The sequence below is a fragment of the Westerdykella ornata genome (genome assembly GCF_010094085.1).
Source record: "Westerdykella ornata strain CBS 379.55 unplaced genomic scaffold EI97scaffold_56, whole genome shotgun sequence".
In the NCBI taxonomy this organism is placed as follows: Eukaryota; Fungi; Ascomycota; class Dothideomycetes; order Pleosporales; family Sporormiaceae; genus Westerdykella; species Westerdykella ornata.
The window spans coordinates 54,715-80,518 of NW_022986906.1; the positions used below are offsets into that span (position 1 = coordinate 54,715).

The following is a 25,804-nucleotide window of genomic DNA, read 5'->3' on the forward strand; positions in this document are numbered from 1 at the left end:
GTCCCAAATTTCCCCGACAACACCTCAACACCGGCCACAGCCATCCCACAGCGCTCATTGTCTTTTGTTCGGTCGAACGTCGCTCGCTCATCGCCTTTTCTCCCCGCTGTGCGGCCATTGCCACTACGTATCACACACACCCCTCGACCCCGACAATGGCTTCTGTACGACTACCCCCCGAAGCACCTCTCCCCCTTCTGGCACACCATGTCTATCCCTTTACCGCACCCACCCCCGCCTGCCTTCACTGACTTGGCGCATCCACTAACCGGTCGACAGATCCTCAAGACCCGCAGGAAGAAGAATGTCAAGAAGGGAATCCAGTTCTGCCTGATGGTCTGCGGCGCTTCAGGAACAGGTAACGGCTGCAGCACGCCATTACAGCTCCAACCAAAGCTAACTCCATCTTCCACCAGGACGGACAACTTTCGTGAACACGCTCTGCGGCAAGAAGGTGCTGGAGCACAAGGACTCGGATGATCCGACTGTTGCACACATTGAAGAGGGCGTCAAGATTGAACCCATCACGGTTGGTATGTCACCAGGATGATGAGCAAACCGATTCAATTGGAAGGCGACGATTGCTAATTCGCAAGTAGAACTCGACGAGGAGGGCACCCGTATCTCTCTCACCATTGTTGATACCCCTGGGTTCGGCGACCAGATCGATAACGAGGCCAGGTTAGCCGCCTTTTCAAGGTCCACAGCTCCTCAGCTTACCAATGTGCAGCTTTTCAGAGATCGTCGGATACCTCGAGAGGCAGTATGATGATATTCTCGCCGAAGAGTCTCGAATCAAGCGTAACCCTCGTTTCCGCGATAATCGTGTGCATGTCCTGCTTTATTTCATCACCCCTACCGGCCATGGGTAAGAGGTACTCGCTCACCAACCTAGGCCATTCTAACATGCAACAGTCTTCGCGAGCTTGATATCGAGCTGATGAAGCGACTGTCACCCCGCGTCAATGTTATCCCCGTCATCGGCAAGGCCGACTCCCTAACGCCTGCCGAATTGGCCGAATCGAAGAAGCTTGTCATGGAGGACATCGAACATTACCGCATCCCTGTGTATAACTTCCCCTATGACATCGAAGAAGACGACGAGGACACGGTTGAGGAGAATGCGGAACTCCGTGGGCTGATGCCCTTTGCCATTGTGGGATCCGAAGATGTCGTCGAGGTCAATGGCAAACGCGTCCGGGCTCGGCAGTATCCCTGGGGTATTGTGGAGGTTGACAACCCCCGTCACTCAGACTTCCTGGCTGTCCGTAGCGCGCTTCTTCACAGCCACCTTGCTGATCTGAAGGAAATCACCCACGACTTCCTTTACGAGAACTACCGTACCGAGAAACTTAGTAAGAGCGTCGAAGGTGGTGCGGCTGCGTACGTATTCCGGATCTATGAAAAATGACTGGACAAAGCCATTGACATGCAACAGTGACTCTTCTATGAATCCCGAGGATCTTGCCAGCCAATCTGTGCGTTTGAAAGAGGAGCAATTGCGGCGCGAGGAGGAGAAGCTCCGTGAGATTGAGATCAAGGTGCAGCGTGAGATCAACGAGAAGAGACAGGAGTTGCTTGCACGCGAGAGCCAACTCAAAGAGATCGAGGCACGGATGCACCGAGAGCAGAGCGGCCACTTGGAGGATCACCCGGAGCGCGAGGAGGCGGCGAACTGAGCAATACGGCTGATTCCCCGAACCAGTCGCATTGCGGCCGTGGATGACGCGCTTATAGGAGAGCGTGGAAACGGTTCATTCACTATCTTCGGCAATGTCGGTGCCCTTGTTTTTCTACATGGACTGAGGTGCAATTCGGGCGAGCAGGGAGGGAATGGTGGCGGGCTGCGCAGCAAAAGGACGTTTCTTTCCTTCATCTATCGCCAGAGTGGTGTTTAGTATTCCGACAGACACGAGGCTGTCTGCCACTTGTCTTACACAGCCTTTCTTATGTTTCTTTAACTTCATTACTTATTCCCCCTTTTCGAATTCCACATAGGAAGGTAGTAATTGAACCGAGCTAATCATACCCCGGTGGTCAACCCAACCTCTCTTTGATGGTTTTTCTGGTGTAGATTAGTGGCGAGCAGCTCTTGCTTCCCCGGAGCGGGACGGAAAGGCGCTGCGAAATGAGGTAGCACGGCATACAGGAGCGCTTTCTAGACAATGTAGGTACCTAGGTAGCTGCAACACACAGAGAGCGGTTGCGGCTTCCTGACCGGGCCGTGAAACGAACTGCATCCCATCTTTTAAACACCCATCAATACCTTCAAACTACCACCTACATCATCGCCTCTCGCCGCATCAAGGTTTTACTGCTGCACTCTGCCATTGACACTCAATTTCTCGAACAGACAGGATCCCCCCTTGTCTATCTGCCTGCCGGCCCGGCTGCATTAAAACCTTCCCGCTTCATCATGAGCCCGCATTCGCTTCCCATTGCTCGGGGTCCACGGTGGCACAACGGCCGTAGGAGAGTCTACTTGTTGATGTATCCTTTGCCGTGTTAGCAACAGCGGGGGTTGTGAGTTGACTGTAGGAATCTGTTTAGGAATTGCGTATTCGAGTGGCGGGTATCCCAACGTGCGGGACTCTGTTAAGAGCTTCACACTGAGGACCAAGGCATTCGTACATGTTATGATGGCGAACAACCCTCCACAGTTGATGGCTGGGGAGAGACGACCTGGACCCAACCCAATGCATAACACCTGCCGCGCCCTTGTATGTTGTACAGAGAGTCCTGCCTCGACCGATCGGCTCAGTGCGACAATTCAACAAAACTAGGATTCCGAATCCCCCGAACGCAGTGCGGCTGCGGCGCGACGGGCGAAATTGGAAAACCCCCCAGGGTGCTCATCGCCCAAGGGCAGAACCGACTTCTGCTTCGGACGTAGGCGCTTCAATTCCAAATGCGGTCTGCGATAGCTCTTGCTCTGGAAATGGTAAATGCTGACCGAACCAGTGGGGACGGAGCACACATTGCAGATATCTCGAACACAGAAATCCATTTAAGGTGTGCCGATCGGAGCTACGGAGGAGAAATGTTCGACTTCAAAGCTGCAATTGTCCAGGATGTCTCAGTTGACCCCGCCTCCAGCGGCTCCAGACTGAAGGTTGTCGCGGATTGCGCGGTTCTGAGAAGTGGCAATGCTCTTTACGCCGTCCCATTTTCCCGCTCCAGGTATGCATGCTTGATCCCAAGGATGGCGCCAGCTAGCAGCTGTCAAGGTACCCACATACCGTTTCCGATCATCGGCTGCAGTGCGTGGACGAGACAGTCTCTTGCTTTGGAGTGCAGTTCTCAGAGCTGCGACAAGGAGTCTTGCCTTTACTGTGTATGGTATGTCAACAACTATTTTCTCTCCTTCTCGCTTTGAAGAGAGACGGTGATTCCGGCAGTAGGGTTATATGTCCGACTCCATGAGGATAGGTTGGTTGGATGGGGGGAGCCAGGGATTGAACAGCCTCTCAGTTGACGCCTACTCCTCAACAAGCTTGCACTCGTTCGACCAGTAGCCACATTCGACAAGTCGATTACCTGCGTCAACCGTACACTTCCCGCTCCCGCCAATGTGGCTCTGGGATCCCAGAGGATGCATTGTCTACGGAAAGAGCAATTCGTCCGTGGAACTCCCATGTGCGCGAGTATGGCCCCGCGGAGAGACGCTCAAATCTGGCCTTCCATGCCACTTAGGAACAGCCGGAATATCTTCTTGCATTCGGAAAGCTGTGTTCAGCACCTATTCCAAGGTTCCCCGCCTCTAGGAACGTGGAGAAGGGCCGTAACCGAGCCTCACAATTTCTGGTCCTGTAGGTTAGGTTCGGTTACGGCGCTTAAAAGACGAGAGTCTCGGCCGGAAAGACCTTGCGCACAAGGGTTCACCAGCAGGAGCCATTTATTACATATCGCTTCTCATAGGCCAGACAACCTCCACTCGAATCTAGGGCGCGGAGTAGCCGATCCAGAAAGAATGTGCTAGTGGTGCATATGAACTCGTCTTTGAGTTTCCAACTCTGACCTGATTGCAAAGGCTGATGCGGATGCCCACTTGCTTCATGGATACATGCCTGCATTTCAGCATGCAGAGATCTGTATTGATTGCAGAGATACAGACCATCTGTATTCACTCCTTCACCAATCGCAGTGGCTGTCAGTGAACTGCTCAACGGGTCCTGCATCCTTCTCAGCCGCCGACTACTGTAAGCCACATGAGTGAGCCAAGCTATTCTAACAAGCATCAACAGCCACTCCGCTCTTCCCCGTGTCCAATACATCTCAAAGAACGCTTGGAGAGTGCTCGCTCGAGGCCATGGGCGTCATATGCGGTCGTCACATTCAACCTAACCAACATGGTCCCATCACGTCCCGGCCATAGCATGGACCAGGAATAGTAACGGGGTAGGAGTTGACTGGTTCATTTAAGGTCCCCTCGAAGCGGAGCGTAGTCTCGACTAAGACACAGGCTCTCAGGCGACGGCCAGAAATGTCCCACCCGCGCTTAACGTGTTTCTTGGGGAAACCCACTTCCATCTAACTCAGCACCCCGGTCCCCAACATTTGATGCTAGTAAGAACCGCTCAAGTCCAATGTCTTCCATACATATTCAAGTAGATCCTGACCTGGGTCATCTCTCTTATGCCTTTGTTTGAGATCACAGCTCTTTTATATCTTTATTTCGCGGTCTCTATTCTGTAATCGTATCAAAACTAGGGCACTATGTCTCCGCCCCAAACTTCAATCCCCCCCGTAAGAAACGCTCAATTTCTCGTAACGGAGTCATCTGCTAACGTAGGAAAGGCCGCCAACATTCTAGGGGTACGTAGACCTTCGATCGCGGACTTGGATCTGAGAAGTTAATATTTGGCGTGTTATTGTTAGACAATCGGCACAGGTTTGTAGGCCTGCGACGGATAGTACTGTTCCTAATCGCAATTCAGTGTATGTTGACCGTTAGCGCTGCTGGCTTCATATACTAAGATACGATTCATCAAGCTGCTGGTGTGTTCAGGTAGGGTTAGCGCTTGGTATGCCATGTTCCTCTGACGCTGACGCTTTCCAGATCATCCCACAGTATGATCCTCGCTTTCTACGTCTCATCGCCACGCTGACTCCATGTGGGATATATCATAATTGGAAGAGAAAGAACACGGATGGCCTCCCAGGACTGATGCTCATGCTTTGGGCAGTCTGTATGGCCTCTCGTGCTGAACTGCTGCCGTAGATGTTGACCATCACAAGGCGCCGTCCCATTCGGAGTATACGCAATTGTGCAGGTGCGTTCCTGAAGGCTGCGCCGGACAGTTTTCACTAAGCTTGGACAGAATTTCAGTCTTGCCCTTCAATTGCAACCGCAGTTCTTCGGTGGCCTGACCCTGATTGCATGGGGCCAGACGCTGTACTATCACAAGTAAGTAAACTGGTCTTCCATGAACAACCACTGACTCCACCAGTCATTGGACAGCATGGACTTCTACTTTGACCACTATCCTTGTTACAGTTGCGTTTGCCGCCTCAGAAGCTATTCTCATCCTGACCCTAAGAGTATGCTTCTATCTACCTCCACCACACTCTGGTATAACTGACCGTGATGCACAGGGCCCATATACGGAAGGTGTAGAGTGGCCTATGATGATGATGGCCATAACCGCTTCCGTCATCCTCGCCCTAGGTCTCATTCCTCCATATTTCGAACTGGCGAAGCGAAACGGCCGCGTCATTGGAATAAGTATGACGTGAGGGCTTTTGTTAGAGGATCCAGCTGGCTTATACCCGCAGATTTTATCTTCCTTACAGTAGATTGGGCAGGCGCCTTTTTCTCCTTAATGGCTTTAGGTTAGTTACATTTGCGTGTGTGATTGTCGACATGCTCATCGCCTTCAGTGGCCCAGCACACTTTCGATGTGTTGGGAGGAACACTTTATATCGTGTGGTGAGTTGGCATCGCAGACATATCAGAGGAAGGTTACTCACGGTTTGTCAGCCTCTTCCTTGAAACCGGCATATTCATCTCACAAGCCGTATGGCTTTGGCGAGTCCGACACATTCGTCGCGAGGCTAAAAAGCGTGGCCAGACGTATGATGAGTTCCTGGCCGACAATCCATCAAAATCGCTATCTAGAATTGGCTCCCCGGAGAGTATACAGGATGTTGAGAAGGGTGTCTCGGATTGCGAGGAGGGTGCGGCTACCCTGTCGATGCCCGGGAAGTGCATGGTGAAGCCGCTTTCACCCGCACGTGTAGTGGGTCAAGAACCGAGGGCTCTGGGAGAGGATACCTGCTCTATGGCGAACAAGAAAGCCGAACTCCATGATACCCAAACGCGTCTCACAATAGCACTGGAACTCGCGTCGAGTGATTAATGATCAAAAGCGCTTCTCGGTTGGTTTCGATAAGCGTCGAAAAGCACCCAAAATAAACCCTTGTTGGCGTCTTAGAAAGTGTATCTTCTTTTTCTCTTTTCTATCAAAAGTTGTGTCTTTAAGGCTTCCCGGAAAAGAGGTGTCACTGGCTCCGTGGGCGGGTATATGATGTTCCTTCTCTTCTTCTTCTTCTTCTTCTTCTTCTTCTTCTTCTTCTTCTTCTTCTTCTTCTGTGTATTTCTTTTTTAAACGACAAGAGCGAGCGGGGAGCTGGCGGCGCGGCTGGATGTTCTCCTTCTCGTCGTCGTCCTGGATTTTACGATGCGGCCTTGATGCTTCGGCCGGCTCTTCTACGTCGACGAACACGTCGAACTTCCGCTTTTTAGCGCCTTCCCTTTGGGCTAACGTACACATTAGTATCGTATCAATACAAGTACAATAGGCACTCTACAGTTTTTAATGGCGGCTTTACGCCCTGCGCATTATAGTGTGCAACTTCCTCCTTCTCCTCCTTCTCCTCCTTCTCCTCCTCCTTCTCCTCCTCCTTCTCCTTCTCCTCCTCCTTCTCCTCCTCCTCCGGGAGAGGGCCGCTCTCGTCGTCGTCGAGGTCGGGCGGCGGGGGCGTGAGGCCGGAGCGGGGGGGAGCAGGCGCGAGGATGTCCACCCCCCTGGGGAACGTTATAAAGAGTTTAATGGATCTATAACATGTTAGGTACACGCATCACCATACTCGCAAACACGCTCACTTCATGTCGATATGTTATGAGTGGTGACATGAAGTGAGGCGTGGCGCGAGTTTAGAGGGAGTCACGCGTCAGGTGCGCGCTAATACAATAGGAAGGCACGATGGAGGAAGGCACGACCCTATCGTCCGCGCATGTAGCTCGGATTCTCAAGTCTTTGGCACGGAGTACAAGGTGCTGAAAGAGATATTGCATCGTAGGATGAGGGGGTATGGAAATTGACCCGCAGCCATAGGCGCAACTGTGTACCGTCGTACCGAACGAATGCTGATGTTCAGAGGCCTGCGTAGGTCACGCGCTTTGATTGATGGCAGGACGCTGGCAAGCTCGCGAGGATTCATAGCTTAGTTGCTGCAGATAGGCTAATTGTTTGCAAATGTACACTGAGTTAAGATTGGTTGAACTGTAATAGATACACTTGGTGCCGTTCCTGATTCCGTGGATGAGTGTTGAAGCTAGTACCGTGCAGCTGCAGGGGAAAAAGAGAATTAAACAGATCCTCTCTAGGGATGTTGGTCTCCGCAGAGGCAAGGGTTCTTCGACTTTAGGCGGAGATGGCCCGACGGCAAGAAGGCTCTCATATAAATAAATCTGCGCACAATCACGTCAACTCACAGGGCGGACGGAGTACTTCAAGACTACTTGATTCCCAAGGGTTGGGATATGTCGCACGCCAAGGCCTTAGGCAGCATCTCGCTTAGCAGTCCACGTCTTACAGTGAAGGAAGGACTGATAAAGCAAGCTTAGTCCAACTCTCCCTCAATCTCTCCAATGCCTCAATCAATCAATCTTTCGGAACAGCATTCAACCCGCACACATGGATCAACGCATTACTCTCGATTTTTATCCAACGGACAATTCCGAGAATATCTCTGATAATATCCAACCTTTCAAATACACTCCATTGCTTCCAGGAGAGTTTCGACTTCTCATCCTGCGGCCGGGTAGCCAATCGGACGACTTGGTCATCAATTTGGCAACAGAAAACTTTGCTTCAACGAATCAATACGTTGCGATCTCGTACTGTTGGGGCAGTTCTGAGAAGCCAAAGGACTTACAATGCATTAGCCAGACCTCAATACGAAATCCGGGTAGCGAAGGTATTTTTTCCACTGGTCGATTGCCCATCACGACCAACCTGGACCGAATGCTGCGCACATTGAGGTCTGAAGAAGGCTTCCTTGTTGCCTGGATTGACGCGATATGTATCAATCAGGATGATGTAACTGAGAAAGCTCAGCAAATCCAAATGATGCACCGGATTTACAGCAAGGCAGCAGTCACAATCCTTTATGCTGGAGAAGATGATGAAGAAACAGTTCCTGCGTTCCAATGCATAAAGTTACTGCAAGAGCTGAAGGAGCTGGAGGACGACTCCATCATGACATGCTTTCAGATCCGCGCCAAAAGATGCGTTTCACCAAGAGGCCAAGAGTCCAGCGTATCCCTTGTGAAAGCCTTCTCAAATCTACTCTCCCGCGATTGGTTCCAAAGAGTTTGGGTGATGCAGGAGGTTGTGTTGTCTCCGAGAAAAAGGTTCCACGTAGGTCGCCTAAGCATACTCTGGGAAGAGCTTGTTGTGGCGTGCAAAGTGGCATCGAAAGGCCAGCTCACCTACGTCTTTTCAAGTCTCTTGAATGGTCTTCCGGGACAATCGGGAAGTCTTAGGGTCACTTATTACGAACAGCTTGCGCAGCATTGGAGCAATCTACATTTCCTGGAATCGGATTCTCCTCTCCCTGGAGGGATCACCAAAGAGCAAGTAGAAGAGAACGCAGAAACTTCTCTGGCTTTCATAGGGATTCTAATTGGATCTCGAGATCTCAAAGCTACAGATCCCCGAGACAAAATCTTCGCGGTCTCGAACATGGTTTTTGGCTATAGCTGCAAGGAAATTCCAACAATCGACTATGCCATCTCCACGGAGGTAGTATACACCTTGGTTGCAAGATCCTGGATGCAACATCACCGGGGCCTGCAATTTTTGAACTGCGTACAACAGAGAAACGCGAGCTTAGACTTGCCGTCGTGGGTCCCCGATTGGTCAAGTCCATGGACCTCTGAGCCTTTTGGCATTCGAGGTTGTTTCAAGGCCAGCGGCTCCATACCATCTGAGATCCAGCTGCCCGAGATACCCACTCCTTTCAGCTTGCCGATCCAACTGACTTGCAAAGGCGTACGTCTGATGAGAATAACGACACTTGCGGGGAAGCTACAATCGTTGAATGATCTTGTACAACTAGGGCTGGAGGACATACTGCTGGATGATTACCCCATGCGTGAGGAAACGTATTGTAGATCGATTCTGGCATTGATCAGCAACGAGATTACGAACACTGCTGCAACCGGGACCATATCCACACGGACGCCATTTTGGCGCCTTGTCCGGCCTGGTCAAGCGAGTGTAACCCATACAGCCCATTTCAACGAAGACTCCTCCCCGGTCACAATGGAAAATCACGAGTGTACAGAATCTTGCGACGGACAACATGGTCAGGGACCTTACATGAAGCAGAGTGAAGGGCAGGCAAAGACAAGACCAAGTGGGCATCCGGATCTTGCTGCTTTGCAGGCCGGCATGTACACGATTGAAATTACTCAACCAAGTCACTTTGCAGCAAATCGGCAATACATGCTATCAAACATGGGCTTCATTGGTCTTGTACCTTCGACCGCAAGAGTAGGAGATGAAGTCGCGCTGGTTTTCGGCGCCCAAACTCCGTTCGTCATACGCAAGGAAAAGAATGGTTGTTTCAAGATGATTGGGGAGTGCTATGTTCATGGCATCATGATGGGAGAGGCGGCGGATGGTATACCACCAGACGCCGTACAATCACTTACTTTTGAGTAAGTAAATAAAGATCTAGGACTAATGGAAACAAAAAGAACCTACTATTTCTAAAGAGGTTGATTTTAAAGAATTGCAGGATTAAATAGAAAATCCAGTACTTAACTAAGTTGCACTCTATACATAGAAGGCAGTCTAACTAACAATTAATTATTTCTCTCTAACGCTAGTTTAAATGTTACTTATTTCGCCCTATGTAATGATGGGGCCTGTTGCCAGGGCCATCGTATCAAGTACTTCAGAGCTAGCATGTCCCGATTTGGCATCCTCGGTTGCCTGAGAGTGGGGCAAAGTACATTTGAGATTGCGGCCTCGGCCTGCATAAACATCACCACTTGACATTCACTCTCTTGGCTAAACAGATTGAACAAGTTGTCACTCATTGCACGGGTCGCGACAGTCGATGATACAGAGTCCCAGCTTGAAACGCTCCGTCTCGAGGTTTACATCTTTCTGGAAATCGCACATGCCGGATTTTCTCACGGACTGAAGAAACTCTGGATACAACACTATATACAGCTACCTCCTACCATATAAAAGCCCAGTATTAGTCCCAACATCTCACGGTCCGGATATCCTCATAATATAAGACCTCCCCCCCAAGTCCCTCAATCTCCCAAACCATGCCCACCCCCACTCTCCCTCAACCCCCCTTCTTTACCATCCCCAACATCAACAACCTCCGCGACGCCGCCCTCCTCCCCGGCGGTCTCCCCATCAAAAATACCAACAACAAAAAAGTCCGACCAGGCCTCCTCTTCCGCAGCGCGGAACCATCCCAACTTCCCCCCTCGGGCTGGCACACACTCTCTTCCCTCGGCATCGCCCGCGTCTTCGATCTCCGCAGCAAACCCGAGGTCGAAAAGGGCTGGAAAGGCACCCGTACCGGAAAACCCGGAGGCGGTTGCGACAGCGAGCAGCATGCCAACGGCGACGTGGACGTGGACGTGCGACCGCGCTGGATCCAGGACTTGGAAGCCGCGGGCCTGAAGAGGCACTGGGTCCCCGTGTTCGAGGAGAGCGATTATTCGCCCGCGCGCTTGGCGGAGCGGTACGTCAAGTACATGGACGAGAGCGTGGATGGGTTCGTGCAGGCGTATGCGGATATCCTGAGGCATGCGGGACCCGCGTTTGGTGAGATTCTGAGGTATCTGGCGCAGGTGCCGGCGGCGGCGGGCGAACAACGGGACGGAGAAGGACCGAGTGGGGAGCAGCCGGAGCGGCTAGGTGCGCTGGTTCATTGCACGGCGGGTAAGGACCGGACGGGAATCTTCTTTGGGGTTTTGTTCGCCTTCCTGGGTGTCGAGGATGAGGCTATTGCTGCAGAGTATAATCTCACGGAGACGGGCCTCGGGCACATGCGCGATGAGATTGTCGAGCGTCTCAGCAAGGCGCCGGGTTTCCGCGAGTATATGATTAAGAATCATGGCGAGGGGTTGAGCGAGGAGGAGATTGCGGAGTTTGGGAGGAAGGCGGCGTTTAGGATGTCTGGGGCCAGGAAGGAGAGTATGTTGGGGAGCTTGGAGCTGTTGAGGAGGGAGTATGGGGGCGCAGAGGGGTATTTGAGAAAGGTGGTTGGGTTGACGGATCGGGAGCTGGAGCGGCTGAGGAGGGCATTGGTGGTTGATGCGGATTGACTAGAGGGCCGGAATATGGATGGAGATGGCTATAGACATAGATTATGACCTTTTCTTTGCATCTGGAATTGAGCGATAGATTGGAGAACACGGAGTCAGAATTGATACCTTTATGAATATTTGGGTTGCTTGTAGTAGAGTTTGCACTCAGCGATATGAAGCAGTGTGATAGAAGGAAGTCCTGCGTTGAAATGCACCTCTAATTCCCTCTAGATGCTTCTGATACATTTTTATAAACTCGCTCTGCGAATTCGAATCTCTTATCCCTGAGTAGGCGTCTTAAAGACCAAGGCAACACCATCATCACCGGCAGTGACCACTACATCTCCGCCGCCACCCTGCACAAAGCCCATGATGCCTCCACCCTCACCACCCCCTCTATGGCCCCTCCATTCACCCACAAGGCCCTTCGCTGCCGCTGCCGTTCCACCTCGTGCATCCCACGAACGCAGGACACCATCAAAGCCCACCGATCTCAACAATGCGCCAGCTGCGCCCTCCCGTCGCACGAATTCGACCTTGACCACGGCCTGAGCGGATTCCTCATCGTAATGAGCGTCCTCTATGCGTCGGCGGATGGCGAAGCGGTGTGCAGTGTCGAAGAGGGTAATGGAGCCGTCGACGTTCCCAGCGGCCATGATGGTGAGAGGAGGGGAGGAGAAGGAGAAGGTTTCCACGTTATCACTGCCTGCCTGCAACGATGCCAGAATCTGGCCCGCTTGCCCTGTAGTAGGGGTTGCTTTGGCTCCTGCTTTTCCCTTGCCAGCAGGAGCAGCGCTGCTTTGTAGTCTCGGTAGGCCGATGATGCGAATCTGGCCTTCGGGCCCTCCGACAGCTACGAATGCTCCGTTTGGCGCCACTGCGACGGAGTACAGGCCCCCTTCGATCTTGAACCGCTCATCCACTCCGGTCAGGCCAACGACTGTCTGGGCATTGCTCGCGCTCGTCAACCCTGCAGCAGCCGCATCGCCAAACACATTCCAGACATAGAGACTTGAATCTTCGCTCACCGTCGCCAACAACTTCCCATCGGGGCTCCATGCTCCCGCCGTCGACGCCTCTGTGTGCAGGTAAAACGCCTGCAGTACCGTCAACGGCGAATCCTTCTGCTGCACATCGATCTGGTACACCCAGACGCTCCCATCGTTCGCTCCCAGGGCAACAACGTTCGGGTGCTCCGGCGCGGGACACGCAACAAGCCAATTGATCTCTTCGACTTCCGCAGCCTCGGCCAAGAACTTCCACCTCTTGCCCTCGGGATTGCCCTGCCAGACGCGCAGCTTACCGTCCAGTCCGGCAGTCGCTATGTACTGGCCCTTCGGATACGTGAACGTGATGGCATTGATAGAGTCCGTATGCCCCTCCAACTTAAACAAGCTCTTCAACCCGGCTCTTTCTCCCTGCGCCCCCTGCTGCTGCTCCTGCTGCTGCTCCCCTTGCCCTCCCACAGCCTCGCTAACATCGAAAACGAACCCTACATCGTCACCACCTCCAGTCGCCACAATCCCCGCATGAACCGGATGCTGTGCTATACAAAAGATGGAGTCCTTGTGCTCGTCGAAATGCGCAATACTGTCGTTCTGCAGCTGAATCTCCATCTGCACGTCCTGGTCCCCGCCCGCGCCCGCGCCCGCGCCTTCGTCCTCGGATTCGGATTCCATGGGGGCGTCGCCATCGTCGACTATCTCCTCGCCGGCTTCTTCAGGGTCCAGGATGGCGGCCTCTTCGTCTGAGTGTTCTAGGTCCATTTCTTCGTCTGTTCTGTGAGGGTGGGGTTGTGCCATGGTGGGGTATTTGGATAGGACTACTTTTTGGCGAAGCAAAATGAAGAGTCGATTAGAGTCTAATGGGTTTTAGAAGTAGGTTCGGACAGTTTGTTATGTGAGGCGAGTTTTATAAGGCGTCCTCGGTCCTGTTGGTAAGTGGTGCTTAGAAATGCTAGGTTCAATTTGTTCCACCAAGAACTTTTTACTTCGGGCGTACGTCGGAGTCCGCAAACGCCGACGTCATTCCAGGCCCGGCCCCAAATTGAGGTCACGAACACGTGAGTTTATACCTAGATATAGCAGAACATGGTTTTCATATCCGGAGGGTATACCATTGCGATACAAGTAGCATACAGTAGATTGGCATTATCGCTGCTGGTATACATCCCAGGAATATGATCACACTCAAATCTTGGCACCCGTCTTCCGCCTCTTCTCCTTCTCCCGATCCCTGAGTAACCGCCTGAGGATCTTACCACTAGGGCTCTTGGGAATCATATCAATGAATTCCACACCACCTGCAAGCCACTTATACCTCGCCTTGTGCTCCTCGACATATTTCTGAATCTGTCGGGCTACTACGCGATCGCTCTTTTCGAGACCCACAGAGGGCGATTTGACGACAAAGGCTTTGGGTACTTCGCCAGCATCGTCGTCCGGGACCTGAATCACGGCGCAATCATTGACGGCCGGGTGAGTGAGAAGGTGGGCTTCGAGCTCCGCCGGGGCTACCTGGTGCCCTTTAACCTTGATCAACTCCTTGATTCTGTCGACGATGAAGATATGCTCGTGACCAGAAGGAGCTTTTCGAATTACTGCCTCATCCCCGGTGCGCATATAGCCATCCTGGAAGGTCTCGCGATTGGCCTGGTCGTTGTTCAAATACCCAAGAACAACAGAGGGTGACTTGACCAAAAGCTCGCCGGGCTGATCGTAACCTGTGATTTCGTTGCCCTCCAGCGTTACAAGCTTACATTCGACGCCTGGCAGCATGGAGCCTGATGATCCGAGCCAAACATCAGTTGGCTTGGTAGCGCAAACAACCGTGCAGGTCTCCGTCAAACCTGATGAGAACTTGTCAGCTGCAGTGACATCAATCATGTGGGCAAGATATACCATATGCCTGGCGAACGATCCATTTGGGGAACATCTTGTGGAGCTCTTCGGCAGTTTCTTTACCCAACGGAGCAGCACCTGTTATTATCGCGGTGACACTGCTCAGGTCATACTTCGCCATAGTGTCCCTATTCTTGGTCATCAGGATGATGATCGGCGGTACCTGATTCGTGTCAGCAATGAGATCTCGGATTCATTGTAACACGAGCCTTACAAGAAACAAAGTGCTGATCCTGTAGTCTTGGATAGCTTTCAAAGTGGTGGCAAACTCAAATCTAGGAAGCACAATCACTCCGTCGCCTTGGTAAATGCTAGCATGGCAAACGAAGACCAGTCCGTAGATGTGGCTGAATGGTAGCAGTCCCAGAACGTTCTCCGTGTAGCCTGACTGGGTTGCTGGGGGTAGTTTGGCATCGCGATCGGGCTTCTCATGGGTCGAGATTTGAACTAAGACGGGTCAATTGCTATCCTCAGGTTCAAGCATAAGTTATGTCACATACGCGTATTAGCAACGACGTTCCGATGCGAGATCATAACACCTTTCTGCAATCCTGGTCAGTAGTTTGTCTTTATGCAAGCTATGGAACTTACGGGCAAGCCAGATGTGCCACTTGAATAACACAAGAACGCCGTTCTCTTCGCACCGTGTCCAGGCTCCCAGTTAAGAGCCTCCAATCGAGGTTGTTGTGCTCCTTCCCGGATGAGATCATTGACGGTCTTCATCCCATCCGGTATTTTCTGGTTACCGATATACTCCTTGGGCAGTTCAAGAACATATATGCGATGATTGGGTATTCCGACCTTCTGGGCGGCTTCTTTGGCAACTGCGAGAAGGGGAAGGCAGGTAAAGAGAGCCTTTGCACCTGAGCTCTTCAACTGGTACTCGAGCTCGGCGGCATTGTAAACGGCGTTCGCTGGCGTTTGGATGCCACCCAAGCGATGTGTGGCCCAAGCAAGAGGTATGGTATCAATCTGCCGTGATAAGTCAAATGGAGCTCAATTATCTGGCAGTAACTGAGACTGACCGTATTGAGCGAGAACACAGCTATGACCTTGTCCCATTCTGATCCCTTATTGGGCTCGAAACCGAGTTCTTTGGCTAGTCCACGAGCAAGGAAGTCGACGCGCTCCTTTACCTCCAGTGCAGAATACGTTTTACCGGACAGGCCGCAGGTGAAGGGATTCCTCGCATACCCCAGGGGGTGCCTTCCATAGTGCTCCTCGAGGACAAAGTCTGCAATGGTTATCGAGTCCGGAGGATCGAAGGGGAGCTTCGGAACCCATGATGGAGGGTAGAACGGCATGCTGGATCGCTCTGGGTCGAATGTACGCCGCTTTGATCGGACCGCCGTTCGAATCTCACTGGAAATGCCTACGACGTTCAATCTGCCCGTGCCAGACGCTGGCCGGCCGGAGCAGGCGTCGGCAGGGGCGGCATGCCCGCTTTAAAGGATGACGAATGAAGCCCTCGGATAACCCCGCGGCCAAGCAGGTTCCACGGTCGTGGGGGAGCTCGACACGGAGCCCCAGGATGTGGAGTAGCTCAGGTCCCCTCGGGAAGTCTAAGTTCGGTTTAGCTCGGGCCGGGAGTTCACAAGCTTAATGGCGCCCTTGGCGACCCACTTCCCCAGGTGGCACTAGTGCACGTGCTTTAGGCATTCACCTTCACTCGATTTTCACTTCACGCAACAGTCGAAGACGCATGGTATGGCCATTATATATGGTAGCTTTTTTTTGTCAGGTATAGCAATGTGATCACGCAATACGGGGTCGATGACAGACGCTTCTCCCACCTGGGACGTCATTGACCGCTTTCTCTCTTCACCTGCACCTCTTCAATTTCTCTACTTCCTCTCACCGAACTCACAAATAAAAGAAGGAAATTATGAGAATCCTTTTTCTACCGCAGCCGCGCTTCACATAATCCGCGCACCCTCCCGACCGCCTTCACCTCTTGACGCTCCCAACCCAACAGAGCTCTCCACCACAATTTCTTCTTCCTACTGCCTTAATGCATAGCTTTATCTAGAGTTTCGATATCACGGCGCCCATCGCTCTCACAAAGCCTTCTACCACCGCCAGTATGGATGCCATTGTTAACGACATCATATCGAGTAGTCCATCTTCTCTGGCCCTCTGTTTCCCGCCCGACCAAGGGCACTCAGTGTTATCAACGACTTCGCTCGACGCTCCTGGATCTCCCCTCAGCGATGTCCCCGACGACTTGTCCGATTGCTCCGAAGCAAAGGCGGACCAATTTAGGATACGGCCTCTTCTTATGACAAACATCGACAGTGTTCAACCGTCTTGTTCGAACGCCATGGAAGGATTCGGTAAAGACGGGTCCTTGTTTGACTCGTCTTTCAAGAGACGTGTGACACGATCCCAGACCAAGAAACAAGACCTTGCTGAGAAAATCACAACTCCTCCCACCCCTTGGCCAAAGCGATCAATTCCCTCACCAATATCGCCAATAGGAGAGGAATTCTCAGCCTCTCCCCGGCTTCGAAAGAAGCGGAAGTCTAATGCTGACTCTCTTATCACGAAGAAGGCGAAACGCGCCTCATTGGTAGTCAAGTTGTCAGTACCATCGCTTGGTCGGTTGATCTTCTCCCAGTTGAAGCAGACGTCTCTGGATGAAAATACTTCCGACCAGGCAATAAGTGCTAGCGATTTTGATCATGCACCGGTAATGAAGTTTCCTGATATACCCACGGGCAAGGTTCCTCCTGGTGGTCGCACAGAGCTTTGCATTTTGGAGCAAAGGGCGTACGTTCCGTGCAATCCACCCACCGCAACGCCAAATCATGGACCCGGACTTGATGTTCCTATGACTATGCGTGCAAGCCCGTCTGGAGTTGAACATAGCGAATTAGTGGCACTGGCAAAGAGGCTGGTGACCCCTCCCACAGATTTCGACCAGAGACCAGACCCATCTTCAAGGCCTGAAGTGTGGGCAGAAACCCGTCAAGAGTTATGCGAGACCTTGCACTACTTCCGGGCCTGGCATGGCGGCACCTACTGTACGGGCGGTTATGCTTGGGGCGTCTTGCATGACAAGTCACCTCACGCGCGAGACTTCAACGACGGCATTGTTGTTCTCAGCAGAGCTGGGGGAGGCATGGTCAGGGATAAGGACACCGAAGAGATGGTAATTGGACGCGACCAGGCCGAGAACAGTCAGTCAGCCAGTTTGCGAAACTCGATGAAGTATCGGAACCCAGTCGTCCTCATCACAGGCGCCGATAACCCCTTGATGCGCTGCAAGCCGCCACATACGTACTGTGTGCTCGACTATTTCAAGCCCACCCACATCTGGTGCGAAAAGTCGGGTGGAAGAGTTATCATGCGCTATAGATTTGAAAAGCTCAATCTTAGCAAGCCTTCTTGGTGGCTGGTAGGGGAGCAGGCCGTGCCACTTGGATCTCTTCCTCCTCCAGTCGTTCAAAGATGCACCAGCTGCGGCAATGTGTTCGATCAAGTGTACTTGCAAGGTTGGATGTGCCTTCATGCCCCATGCAGATCATTCTGGAAGCTACAGAACGGTAAAGAGCCTGTTGAGCACGACCTTCTTTACGATCCCCGTTTCATAAAGCAGAAGACCCACTGGCCGAACGAGAATCACAACTACTCTCTTACATCCAACAATGTCCAGCTCAGTGGTCATTTCGTCGCCGGTGAGAACTGTTCGAAGGCTTATTGGTCGGGAATGGTATGTCCGCAATGCGGACGCTGTATTCTGAGAATATCCTGGATGTGCTGGGATTGCGGCTGCGGATTCCAGAAGAAGCCTCCGCACACGTTGATTCCGGCAGAGGCCCTTGTCGATCCGTACTTCCCCCTGACGGACGAGTACAGCCTTTCTCGCGACTTTAGCTCACCGCTCGTCACACTCGAGGTCCGCTTCCTGCATGGCTACCGCATCAACGTATTCACCATCCCTGGCATCAACGGCTTCGTAGCTCATCTCATCGCGAACAAGCCCGTAGTGGAAGAACAGGGCGGTCCTAATGACATGTTCGAGGAACTCCAACAGACTGACATTGGTCTGCGGCGTCGCCCCCTTGGCGGTGGGCTCTCCAAGGGAGAAGCTTTCACTCGCCACTTTGCGGTCAACTACGGCATGCCCTACAAGTTCATCGCGGCCACATCCTCTGAACCTTTTGAGGGAGCTGCACATGCCATCACTGCCACGCGCTCCCGGCTCAACTGGGCGTCTCAACTGATGGTCGGTCAGGAGCATCGCGAGTTCAACGAAGTTCTGGCGCTGGGCTACTTTGAGGAACAAAGAATCAACTATCATGATGACGGCGAATTCGGCCTCGGTCCTACCATTGCTACGCTCTCGCTTGGTGCGCCAGGGACAATGAAGATCCGCATGAAGGCGCGCCATTACAACGGCGTCTCCAAGCAAGGCATCTATAACGACAGTCTGCCCATGCCCGGTTGTGACAAGTACGCCGAGCGTCTTGCCGCCGTTGACGAGCTCGCGAGATTGAAAGCAACCGACAAGAAGGAGTACTCCGCGCGCCTCCGAACACTACCCAAGAACCTGGGCCTGAAGTCCGGCGGGAATTCCAAGGATGCGATTACCATGATGCTGGGCCATGGCGACATCGTAATCATGCACGGCGCAGATATACAGAAGTACTACGAGCACTCCGTGGAGCATGCCGGGAAGCTGCGGTTTGCGCTCACCTGTCGGTATATCGATCCGGATTCTCTGTCTGAGGCGGATAAGCCGAAGTACCCCATTGCGCCGGATGCGGGGAACTATGACGGAACGAGGGTCGGCGGAGTGGCGTGATAGGTGACCGGTGGATGTGGTGGAAGTGTTAGAGCTCGAGCTCGGACACGGAATAAGAGCCATGTGCTATTTTGGTAGAGGATGACATAACACTGATGTTCGGTGGTTCATAAAACTGGCGTGGGAAGGCGACATTGCAAGGTGGGATTTTGATGCACAGTCGTATTTAAGCTCGGCGATTGATCGTCGACTAGATCAAAGGAGTCCGATCTATCACCATCTACATGTAATACAACTATTCTTCGAACGTAAAGCTATTGATAGTAGATCTTGATCAAGTAAACACTTCGCAAAACCTCCTGCAGAAGTAAATATGGAACATTACCTACTAATCTAACGTAGGAGGAGATCGCACACAACAGTGCGTCGTTCAGAAGCTTGTACTCACCCGTTTGATGCCTGGATTGATCAGCACTCCGCAGTATTGTTGCAAGGCTACTCTACTCAGTACGACGCGAGTTGGCAATCATCCAATCCACTCAGCGGACCTTACACTACCACACTGTCTGCATTACGCCTTTCTGCAGAGAACGCCATCCAGCATCGTAGAAGTCGTCATTGACAGAGAGTTTCGATAGGCGACGACCGAGGGGAATGGATCGGCGAAAACGTCAGCCAGGCCAAAGAGTTTTATGGACATAATAGCGCAGTTCACTTCTATGGAATTCTATCAGTAACAGTTAGCCTAGGACCAGATTGGAACTGACAATAGCTCGAGCATCCTTGACGTTAGCTCACTCTGCCATCCAATTAGTCTGACGATAGCCTGGATACAAGATTGCTCGACTGAAGCGCTTCGGTGTAGCAGGGCAGATTGAGGGATTGATACCATTAGCCTACTGAGGCCTTTACCATGTAGTGAATTTACGAACAAGGATGGCTTAGTTATTAGCTGCGCAAAGGGACTAAAGATGTCAAGGCGTATGTGCTATCATTTTCAGAGTGTGTAAGTCAGCAGCGTAGCCCTAAGTTGTCACATCAATCCAAGGGTTGACGATTTTCTCCCTTTCTTCGCTTCGTTCGATCTACATTTCTCTACATATTTCTTCTAGCAGACGTGCCCCAACATAGCTATCAGTCAAAACACACTCACCATGGCTCGCCAAGCTCTGGCCAGCACTAACGCGAGGCATGGTCTCTACTATGGCCGGAGTTTCGTCGTGCCTTGTCTATCGTTCAATGAGCCTGGGGCATTCGCGACCGGGGAAGATGCATCCCTCCCCAGCCTGTTGTTTTGCCCACCGTGTCCTGCATCACTCTGGTCATGCTGTGAAATTTGAGTAGAACTGAGCTGCCCATGTTGCAGGCGAGCTGATGAGCTTTGTGTAACCGTGCGTTTCGTGCGTTTAGCAGACGGAGGCGATGTCGCTGTTGAGCTCTTTCGCTTACCTCTAATTGTCGGCCCGCCAGAATGACCCGAGATGATGGAGCTGCTGTATCCCTCGAGTCCAGAGTCGCGGACAGGGTCTAAGGACACTTGTTCTCGTATATCGCCATTCGAATCCGGCGAACTGGAGCGCTGGGAGTCCCGTGGGTCTTTGTACCGTTGGGTTTCGGAATCCCCAAAATCCTGCTCATCTTGCCGGGAGGCAGTGGGGTCAGGAGCCGAAACCTGTGACTGTTCACCCTCACGCCGTTGACTCTCGGGATTCATTGGTCTTGGTGTTTGAGACCCCTCTAGCTTGCCTGCTCTTTCCAAACACGTTTTCGCTGAATACCGACGCTTTGGGTCTATGACCAACATACCCGATAAAATGTCAAGCAAACTATCAGATTTTGAAACCCTCAACTTCTCGACGACCTGTTCATAATAGGATGGTCGCGGCACCCTTCCTGGAAGACCATAACCGTACTGGAGGACAACAACGCCAAGAGACCAAATATCAACGGCAGACGTGTATCGAGGGCTCCCGATACAGGGTGAGTGCCAGAACGCAGCAATCTCAGGAGCCGCATAGAAGCGTGTGCCGCATCGAGTTTCCAGAAAGCTGCCTGCCTTTGCTAGGCCAAAGTCTGATAGTTTGATGCTGAAGGGACTACGAGATGAGACAAGAATGTTCTCCGGTTTTATGTCTCGATGGACGATAGGTGGCTCCTGACTATGAAGGTATGACAAAGCCGAAGAACATTGGCGAAGCAGAGTATGAACATCGGGTTCGGAAATGGGCTGTCTGCGATGTTGTTCTTCGAGATTTCCGAGTGGAAGATACTCCAGCACCAGCCGAGGGGGAGGCCCATCTAACGCGAAGTGAAGCTTGACAATGTGCGGCTAGGAAAACAATCAGTACAACGATTTCAAAAGCTATATTGATACTTGCATGCGAGGTATTCTTTATTACATCAGCCTCCCTTCTCCAGTCGACTCCATCAGGATTGTGACACTTCTTGGAGGCATATTCCAATCCGGTGCTGACATTCCAGACACGACTTACAACGCCGAACGACCCTTCACCGAGCTTCTCTCGCTCCAGAAAAATGGGCCTCTGGCTGGGGGTGTCGCTCCCACTGGGGGCAGCTGTTGGGATTGTGCTTCTTATGCCCAGAGCACCAAGTGGCAGCTGATCATTGTTGGCGATCTCCTTGAGAAATTGGTCGACATTGTCGGAGAACAGGCCCGAATCTCCATGATCTTTAGGGACGACGATCTGGAACTTGAGTTTTGGGTGGATCTCGATGACAACTGTCTTGATCTCGTCAGGGAATCCCTCGCCGCCTATAATCCATTTGAAGTTTCTGCGTCTCTCTCGCGCGTTGCAGTTATATGTAACAATGGTACCGTGTCTTGAGCAGTCTTGCACAACAGGTCGGCGTTGGGCATCGAAAGTGATGTAGCAATGTCGGTTGCTGACTTGGGATTGGCCTTTGTTCCCAAGCGACGGTAGGACAATGTCGCAGCTGCTTTGGTTGGTCCCAAAAACAATGCCGAGGCCGCCTTTGAGCTTGTGGCTGAACCTCAACTCTAGGCGGGCATCCCGGTCTTGAGGCTGTTTTGTTCCGTCATCGGGTGGTGCGGTTGTTTCCCTGCTTTGTCTGCCCTGCGGCTCATCAGACGGTGGTCGTGTCCCACCAACGTACCGATGGCAGTCCTCCGGGCTGTTAGCGGGGTTTTCGATCACCTTCTGCGCGTTTTCCCAATCATCATCGAACGGATACAAACAAGCGATCAAGTCTTCCATTGCCGTAACGACTCCTTCACGTTGTAGATGGGAAGTTCTCCCAAGTAGGCTCTGGTTGGGGTATGGTTCCTGGCTTTGCCCTTAAATTGGTGCTGGAGAAAGACATGATGCAGATGGTTTGCAGCGTGAAGCAGAGGACTTCCCACAAACAAAGCCTTCAATGTCCACTCAAGCTGTTGCTCGGCGCCAGTTTGTTCCAGGCAACAAAGATATGCGGTGATCTCTTTGAGACTACCAAGTGATTGGGCTGCCATTGCAGCGAGACACCAAGAAAGTTCCTTAAGGCTCTAGGCTGGGTCGCAGATAGACTGCTGGTTGTCGCACTTAGCAAGCCAGTTGGTGGGCAATATCTGTGAAACCTCATCCCGCGTGATTCCTAGGTCGCACACAGTCTCGTTAGAAGTGTTGTTAGGGATAAGTCAGCCCCAGGGCTGTTACCCTAAGCTTAGAGAAATCGTATGTGCATGCACTTAAGCTTCTATCACAGTATATCTATCTTATTGTTAGATGCGCTTAGAGTCAGGTTCTATTAATATCATACCGTTTCAAACAATCTTCAATTCATTGTACCACAACGGTTCTTTGTCGGTGTGCTGGGCACGAGCAGGCATAAATACTCAACACCGGCCTGCATCAATCTCAGCCCCTTGCCTCTGCATCTTTTGCACACACGAGCTATGGCATCCACAGAAACACCAGCACCGAAACTGTTCGCTCGCGACATCGTCGCTTATAACGATGAGGAACTGGACCGATACCTGGAAGAGAACGGAAGGTGAGTGCTAGCCCCCGTGCATGCCAATCGCCCTTCTGCCGCCTTGCTAACCCACAGTGCAGAGCCGTCGCGGTGGAGGACCCAGACAATCTCCCAGAGGAGTTCATTCAGAGATTAAGGTAATCCTCTTCGTAGCCTACTCAATCACCGTCTTCTAACAACTAGGGGCAGAGATCGGGTACGCCGCGAGAACGAAACGGCCGCATCTCACCCTATCGATCTTGATCAAGTTGCCGCTCGACTTGAACGACTTCAAGAACAATCGCGTCGATCGCCCTCCCTCCCAACAACGGCATCCTATCATGAAGAGGAAGAATATCGCGAGGATCTACGACTCCAACGGGGAATGTACAAGATGCTTGTTGACGATGGCGGCCGGCCTTCACATCCCCTGAGTCGGCTTGAGGATATCGTCGAGAATCCTGGAGAATACCGCGAAATTCTAACCTTCTGGCAAGGTACATACCCGAGGGAGGATGATTGGAGAGTATTTGGTAGGCAATGGTCGAGATGGCGAGCTTTCCGTGGACTCCAACGATTTGCAAGAGGACAAAGAGGCTACGATTATTGGCGAAGTCTTTGGGAGGAGAAATGTGCGCTTCAGAAGTTCTCCTGCCCCGAGGTCGAAGAAAATTCTGAAGAGAACTGGCAACATACTTGGCGGCTGCATCAGGAACATCATGATAATCACGTACAGCTCGGCTCATCGTACATGCCCTGGAGACTGTTCATCAAGCGCAAAGGGCAAACAATAAGCCAGCAGGGCTTTCCGGAATATGCCGAAGCGCTGAAGGAACGACTGGCAAGCCATGGCTTCACTCGGCCGTTCCAGCTCGACGAGGATGCCGCCCGGCAGGACAAGATGACGACCTGGATCGAATATCTTGGCTACGAGTACTGGTGGTACGATTACCATACAGGTATTGTGAGGAGATACCAGAGACGACACGACGATGCCTGGAAGGAACTGGTTGACTCGAACGTGCTAAGACCCGGGGAGACGGAGGAAGGCATATGCAATCGCGACGACCCTTTCGAAGATGTGAATAAGCAGAAGATGGCTGAGAGGGCGATGGATGCTGCGAAATCAGCTGTGTCCTCGGCAGAGACGGCCATGGCTTACCCCGGAAAGTACAAAGGCTCCCCACAGATACTCAAAGAACGCCTGTTGGCAGCACGATCCCAGCTGGAGGCGGCACAGGCCGAATACGAGTCGATTAAGAGACGCATTGATTGTATTGGTAGATTCCATAGACGGACAAGAGAGTACCAGATTGCTAAGCGAGATGCTGAACGCCACGAACTACTACTGCGATGGATGCTTGAGCAGGTTCCCCTGATTGAGGCCGAGCTGAATCCGCCGAACGATTGTGGGTCACACAAAAGAGATAGAAGCAAGGTGCTCAAACGCCAGCGTAATCCATCAGAAGGGGTCGATGAAAATTCCCAACAGCAGAGCCGCGACGGAAGCGTGAACGGCCCCAGCCCGGACCGACCTGCAGCCACGGTTCCCAGTTTCCAAGAGCCGTCTCCTAAGCGGCTAAGGCGCACTGCCAATCCCTCACACACCGCAGTATCCGATCCCGGAGATCCAAATGTAGCGAGCGGAACATTTGGCTCAAAGAAGGATTGCGCACCTCAGAAGAGGAAAGGCCAAGCGTCCTCAGATCAGTCGCCAACATTGAAACCTTTACGCCGCAGTGCCAGGATAGCGGAAAGAGCACAGAGAATGAATGCCGCATTGGAACCTTCACCCCGCAGTGCCGGGATAGCGGAAAGGGCACAGAGAATGAATGCCGCATTGGAACCTTCACGCCGCAGTGCCAGGATAGCGGAAAGAGCACAGAGACTGAATGCCGCTGCAACCACAGCCACCACACTGACACAGACACCCGCAGCTGCACTGTCAAAGCCGTCGAAAAAGCGCAGAGCGAAGCAAGGGGGCACTAAAAAGTCCAGTCGACCGCGCACCTCGAAGCCGCGGGGTGCAGGAAAGAAGGGCCGAACCCGTTCGTAACGAGAGTACGTGTCTGCTGCTGTTCATCGTATGATCTAGAGTGCTTTCCTTGGCTGAAGGCTGTTTTGGAAGAGACGCTTTGGCTCGGCATCGAAGCACATGATGGCCTTTGTCAGAGGGTTTGTATACCTTTGATTACCCTAACTTTTTTTCTAACCGAAAGAACAGGGCGCTCACCATGAGGCATGATCACAGCCATGAGTGCCTGGTGCAACCGGCAAGACTCATCGAGGGCATCGAGAACTTGTTCAGGTGGCCGTTTTTCTGCGGAAACTGTATACGACAAAGAAGTTGCGGCAGCCACCAAGGTGATTGTCCGGTGCGGATTACGAGAGGTTTTCCCGTACCGCGTTGAAGCGATCCGTCAACTGCTCGATCCACTTTGCGGGAGAGGTACGTGGCGTTTAGGGATTTTTCCAGCGTCGGACTCATCTCTCGAGGCTTTAGTGACAGTGTCCCTATGTGGCCTAAAAAGTCCTTCGAACCCATCATTTGCTCCATTTGAAAAGCCCCAGTGTATGGCCGAGGACGAAAGAGAGAACGGCCGGTGAAGTCTATGA

General features: G+C 52.3%; 10 protein-coding genes across 10 annotated transcripts; 8 read left to right on the plus strand and 2 right to left on the minus strand.

Moving 5' to 3' along the window:
* Positions 1-20: 20 nt before the first annotated feature.
* EI97DRAFT_437772 (neuronal-specific septin-3) lies at positions 21-2,112 on the plus strand. The gene is made up of 7 exons (XM_033799408.1): positions 21-164; positions 280-358; positions 417-533; positions 600-681; positions 731-868; positions 916-1,383; positions 1,439-2,112. Exons 1-7 carry the CDS (start codon positions 156-158, stop codon positions 1,677-1,679), a joined length of 1,134 nt encoding a protein of 377 aa, XP_033649063.1. The 5' UTR covers positions 21-155; the 3' UTR covers positions 1,680-2,112.
* Positions 2,113-2,473: 361 nt separating this feature from the next.
* On the plus strand, positions 2,474-3,388 carry EI97DRAFT_437775 (uncharacterized protein). The gene is made up of 2 exons (XM_033799409.1): positions 2,474-2,532; positions 2,632-3,388. The coding sequence occupies exon 2, from the start codon at positions 2,909-2,911 to the stop codon at positions 3,374-3,376; it is 468 nt and encodes a 155-aa protein (XP_033649064.1). The 5' UTR covers positions 2,474-2,532; positions 2,632-2,908; the 3' UTR covers positions 3,377-3,388.
* A 1,328-nt stretch (positions 3,389-4,716) lies between these two features.
* Positions 4,717-6,359, plus strand: EI97DRAFT_462764 (uncharacterized protein; the record flags this gene model as incomplete). The annotated part of the gene is made up of 10 exons (XM_033801301.1): positions 4,717-4,746; positions 4,798-4,815; positions 5,060-5,189; positions 5,239-5,273; positions 5,322-5,407; positions 5,451-5,541; positions 5,596-5,725; positions 5,776-5,832; positions 5,881-5,929; positions 5,981-6,359. 10 exons carry the CDS (start codon positions 4,717-4,719, stop codon positions 6,357-6,359), a joined length of 1,005 nt encoding a protein of 334 aa, XP_033649065.1.
* Positions 6,360-8,018: 1,659 nt separating this feature from the next.
* Positions 8,019-8,639, plus strand: EI97DRAFT_364836 (HET-domain-containing protein; the record flags this gene model as incomplete). The annotated part of the gene is made up of 2 exons (XM_033795014.1): positions 8,019-8,443; positions 8,513-8,639. Coding segments are annotated over 2 exons (552 nt in total), but the record flags the coding sequence as incomplete, so codon positions are not given.
* Positions 8,640-9,713: 1,074 nt separating this feature from the next.
* On the plus strand, positions 9,714-9,902 carry EI97DRAFT_362864 (uncharacterized protein; the record flags this gene model as incomplete). The annotated part of the gene is made up of 1 exon (XM_033794977.1): positions 9,714-9,902. A coding segment is annotated over one exon (189 nt), but the record flags the coding sequence as incomplete, so codon positions are not given.
* Positions 9,903-10,284: 382 nt separating this feature from the next.
* EI97DRAFT_437779 (uncharacterized protein) lies at positions 10,285-11,696 on the plus strand. Its single transcript, XM_033799410.1, has one exon. It carries the CDS (start codon positions 10,574-10,576, stop codon positions 11,585-11,587), a length of 1,014 nt encoding a protein of 337 aa, XP_033649068.1. The 5' UTR covers positions 10,285-10,573; the 3' UTR covers positions 11,588-11,696.
* A 151-nt stretch (positions 11,697-11,847) lies between these two features.
* On the minus strand, positions 11,848-15,977 carry EI97DRAFT_428075 (acetyl-CoA synthetase-like protein; the record flags this gene model as incomplete). Its single annotated transcript, XM_033797237.1, has 7 exons — positions 15,495-15,977; positions 15,061-15,441; positions 14,970-15,012; positions 14,684-14,916; positions 14,470-14,632; positions 13,773-14,417; positions 11,848-13,391 (listed from the first exon to the last, which is right to left on the minus strand). Exons 1-7 carry the CDS (start codon positions 15,771-15,773, stop codon positions 11,848-11,850), a joined length of 3,288 nt encoding a protein of 1,095 aa, XP_033649069.1. The 5' UTR covers positions 15,774-15,977.
* A 155-nt stretch (positions 15,978-16,132) lies between these two features.
* EI97DRAFT_437781 (uncharacterized protein) lies at positions 16,133-19,524 on the plus strand. Its single transcript, XM_033799411.1, has one exon. It carries the CDS (start codon positions 16,553-16,555, stop codon positions 19,274-19,276), a length of 2,724 nt encoding a protein of 907 aa, XP_033649070.1. The 5' UTR covers positions 16,133-16,552; the 3' UTR covers positions 19,277-19,524.
* A 755-nt stretch (positions 19,525-20,279) lies between these two features.
* Positions 20,280-22,928, minus strand: EI97DRAFT_437782 (kinase-like protein). The gene is made up of 2 exons (XM_033799412.1): positions 21,595-22,928; positions 20,280-21,545 (listed from the first exon to the last, which is right to left on the minus strand). Exons 1-2 carry the CDS (start codon positions 22,450-22,452, stop codon positions 20,418-20,420), a joined length of 1,986 nt encoding a protein of 661 aa, XP_033649071.1. The 5' UTR covers positions 22,453-22,928; the 3' UTR covers positions 20,280-20,417.
* Positions 22,929-23,129: 201 nt separating this feature from the next.
* Positions 23,130-25,244, plus strand: EI97DRAFT_462771 (uncharacterized protein; the record flags this gene model as incomplete). Its single annotated transcript, XM_033801303.1, has 3 exons — positions 23,130-23,227; positions 23,290-23,346; positions 23,399-25,244. 3 exons carry the CDS (start codon positions 23,130-23,132, stop codon positions 25,242-25,244), a joined length of 2,001 nt encoding a protein of 666 aa, XP_033649072.1.
* Positions 25,245-25,804: the final 560 nt, after the last annotated feature.

What these genes read in the sequence shown, in the direction of transcription:
- EI97DRAFT_437772 (XM_033799408.1), top strand. An exon ending in GATTGAACCCATCACGGTTG is followed by an intron (nt 534 to 599) that starts GTATGTCACCAG and finishes ATTCGCAAGTAG; the next exon opens with AACTCGACGAGGAGGGCACC. An exon ending in CAGATCGATAACGAGGCCAG is followed by an intron (nt 682 to 730) that starts GTTAGCCGCCTT and finishes ACCAATGTGCAG; the next exon opens with CTTTTCAGAGATCGTCGGAT.
- EI97DRAFT_437775 (XM_033799409.1), top strand. Translation starts at nt 2,909, where the DNA reads ATGCGGTCTGCGATAGCTCTTGCTCTGGAAATGGTAAATGCTGACCGA.
- EI97DRAFT_437779 (XM_033799410.1), top strand. Translation starts at nt 10,574, where the DNA reads ATGCCCACCCCCACTCTCCCTCAACCCCCCTTCTTTACCATCCCCAAC.
- EI97DRAFT_437781 (XM_033799411.1), top strand. Translation starts at nt 16,553, where the DNA reads ATGGATGCCATTGTTAACGACATCATATCGAGTAGTCCATCTTCTCTG.
- EI97DRAFT_437782 (XM_033799412.1), bottom strand. Translation starts at nt 22,452, where the DNA reads ATGGAAGACTTGATCGCTTGTTTGTATCCGTTCGATGATGATTGGGAA. An exon ending in TAATAAAGAATACCTCGCAT is followed by an intron (nt 21,546 to 21,594) that starts GCAAGTATCAAT and finishes TTGTTTTCCTAG; the next exon opens with CCGCACATTGTCAAGCTTCA.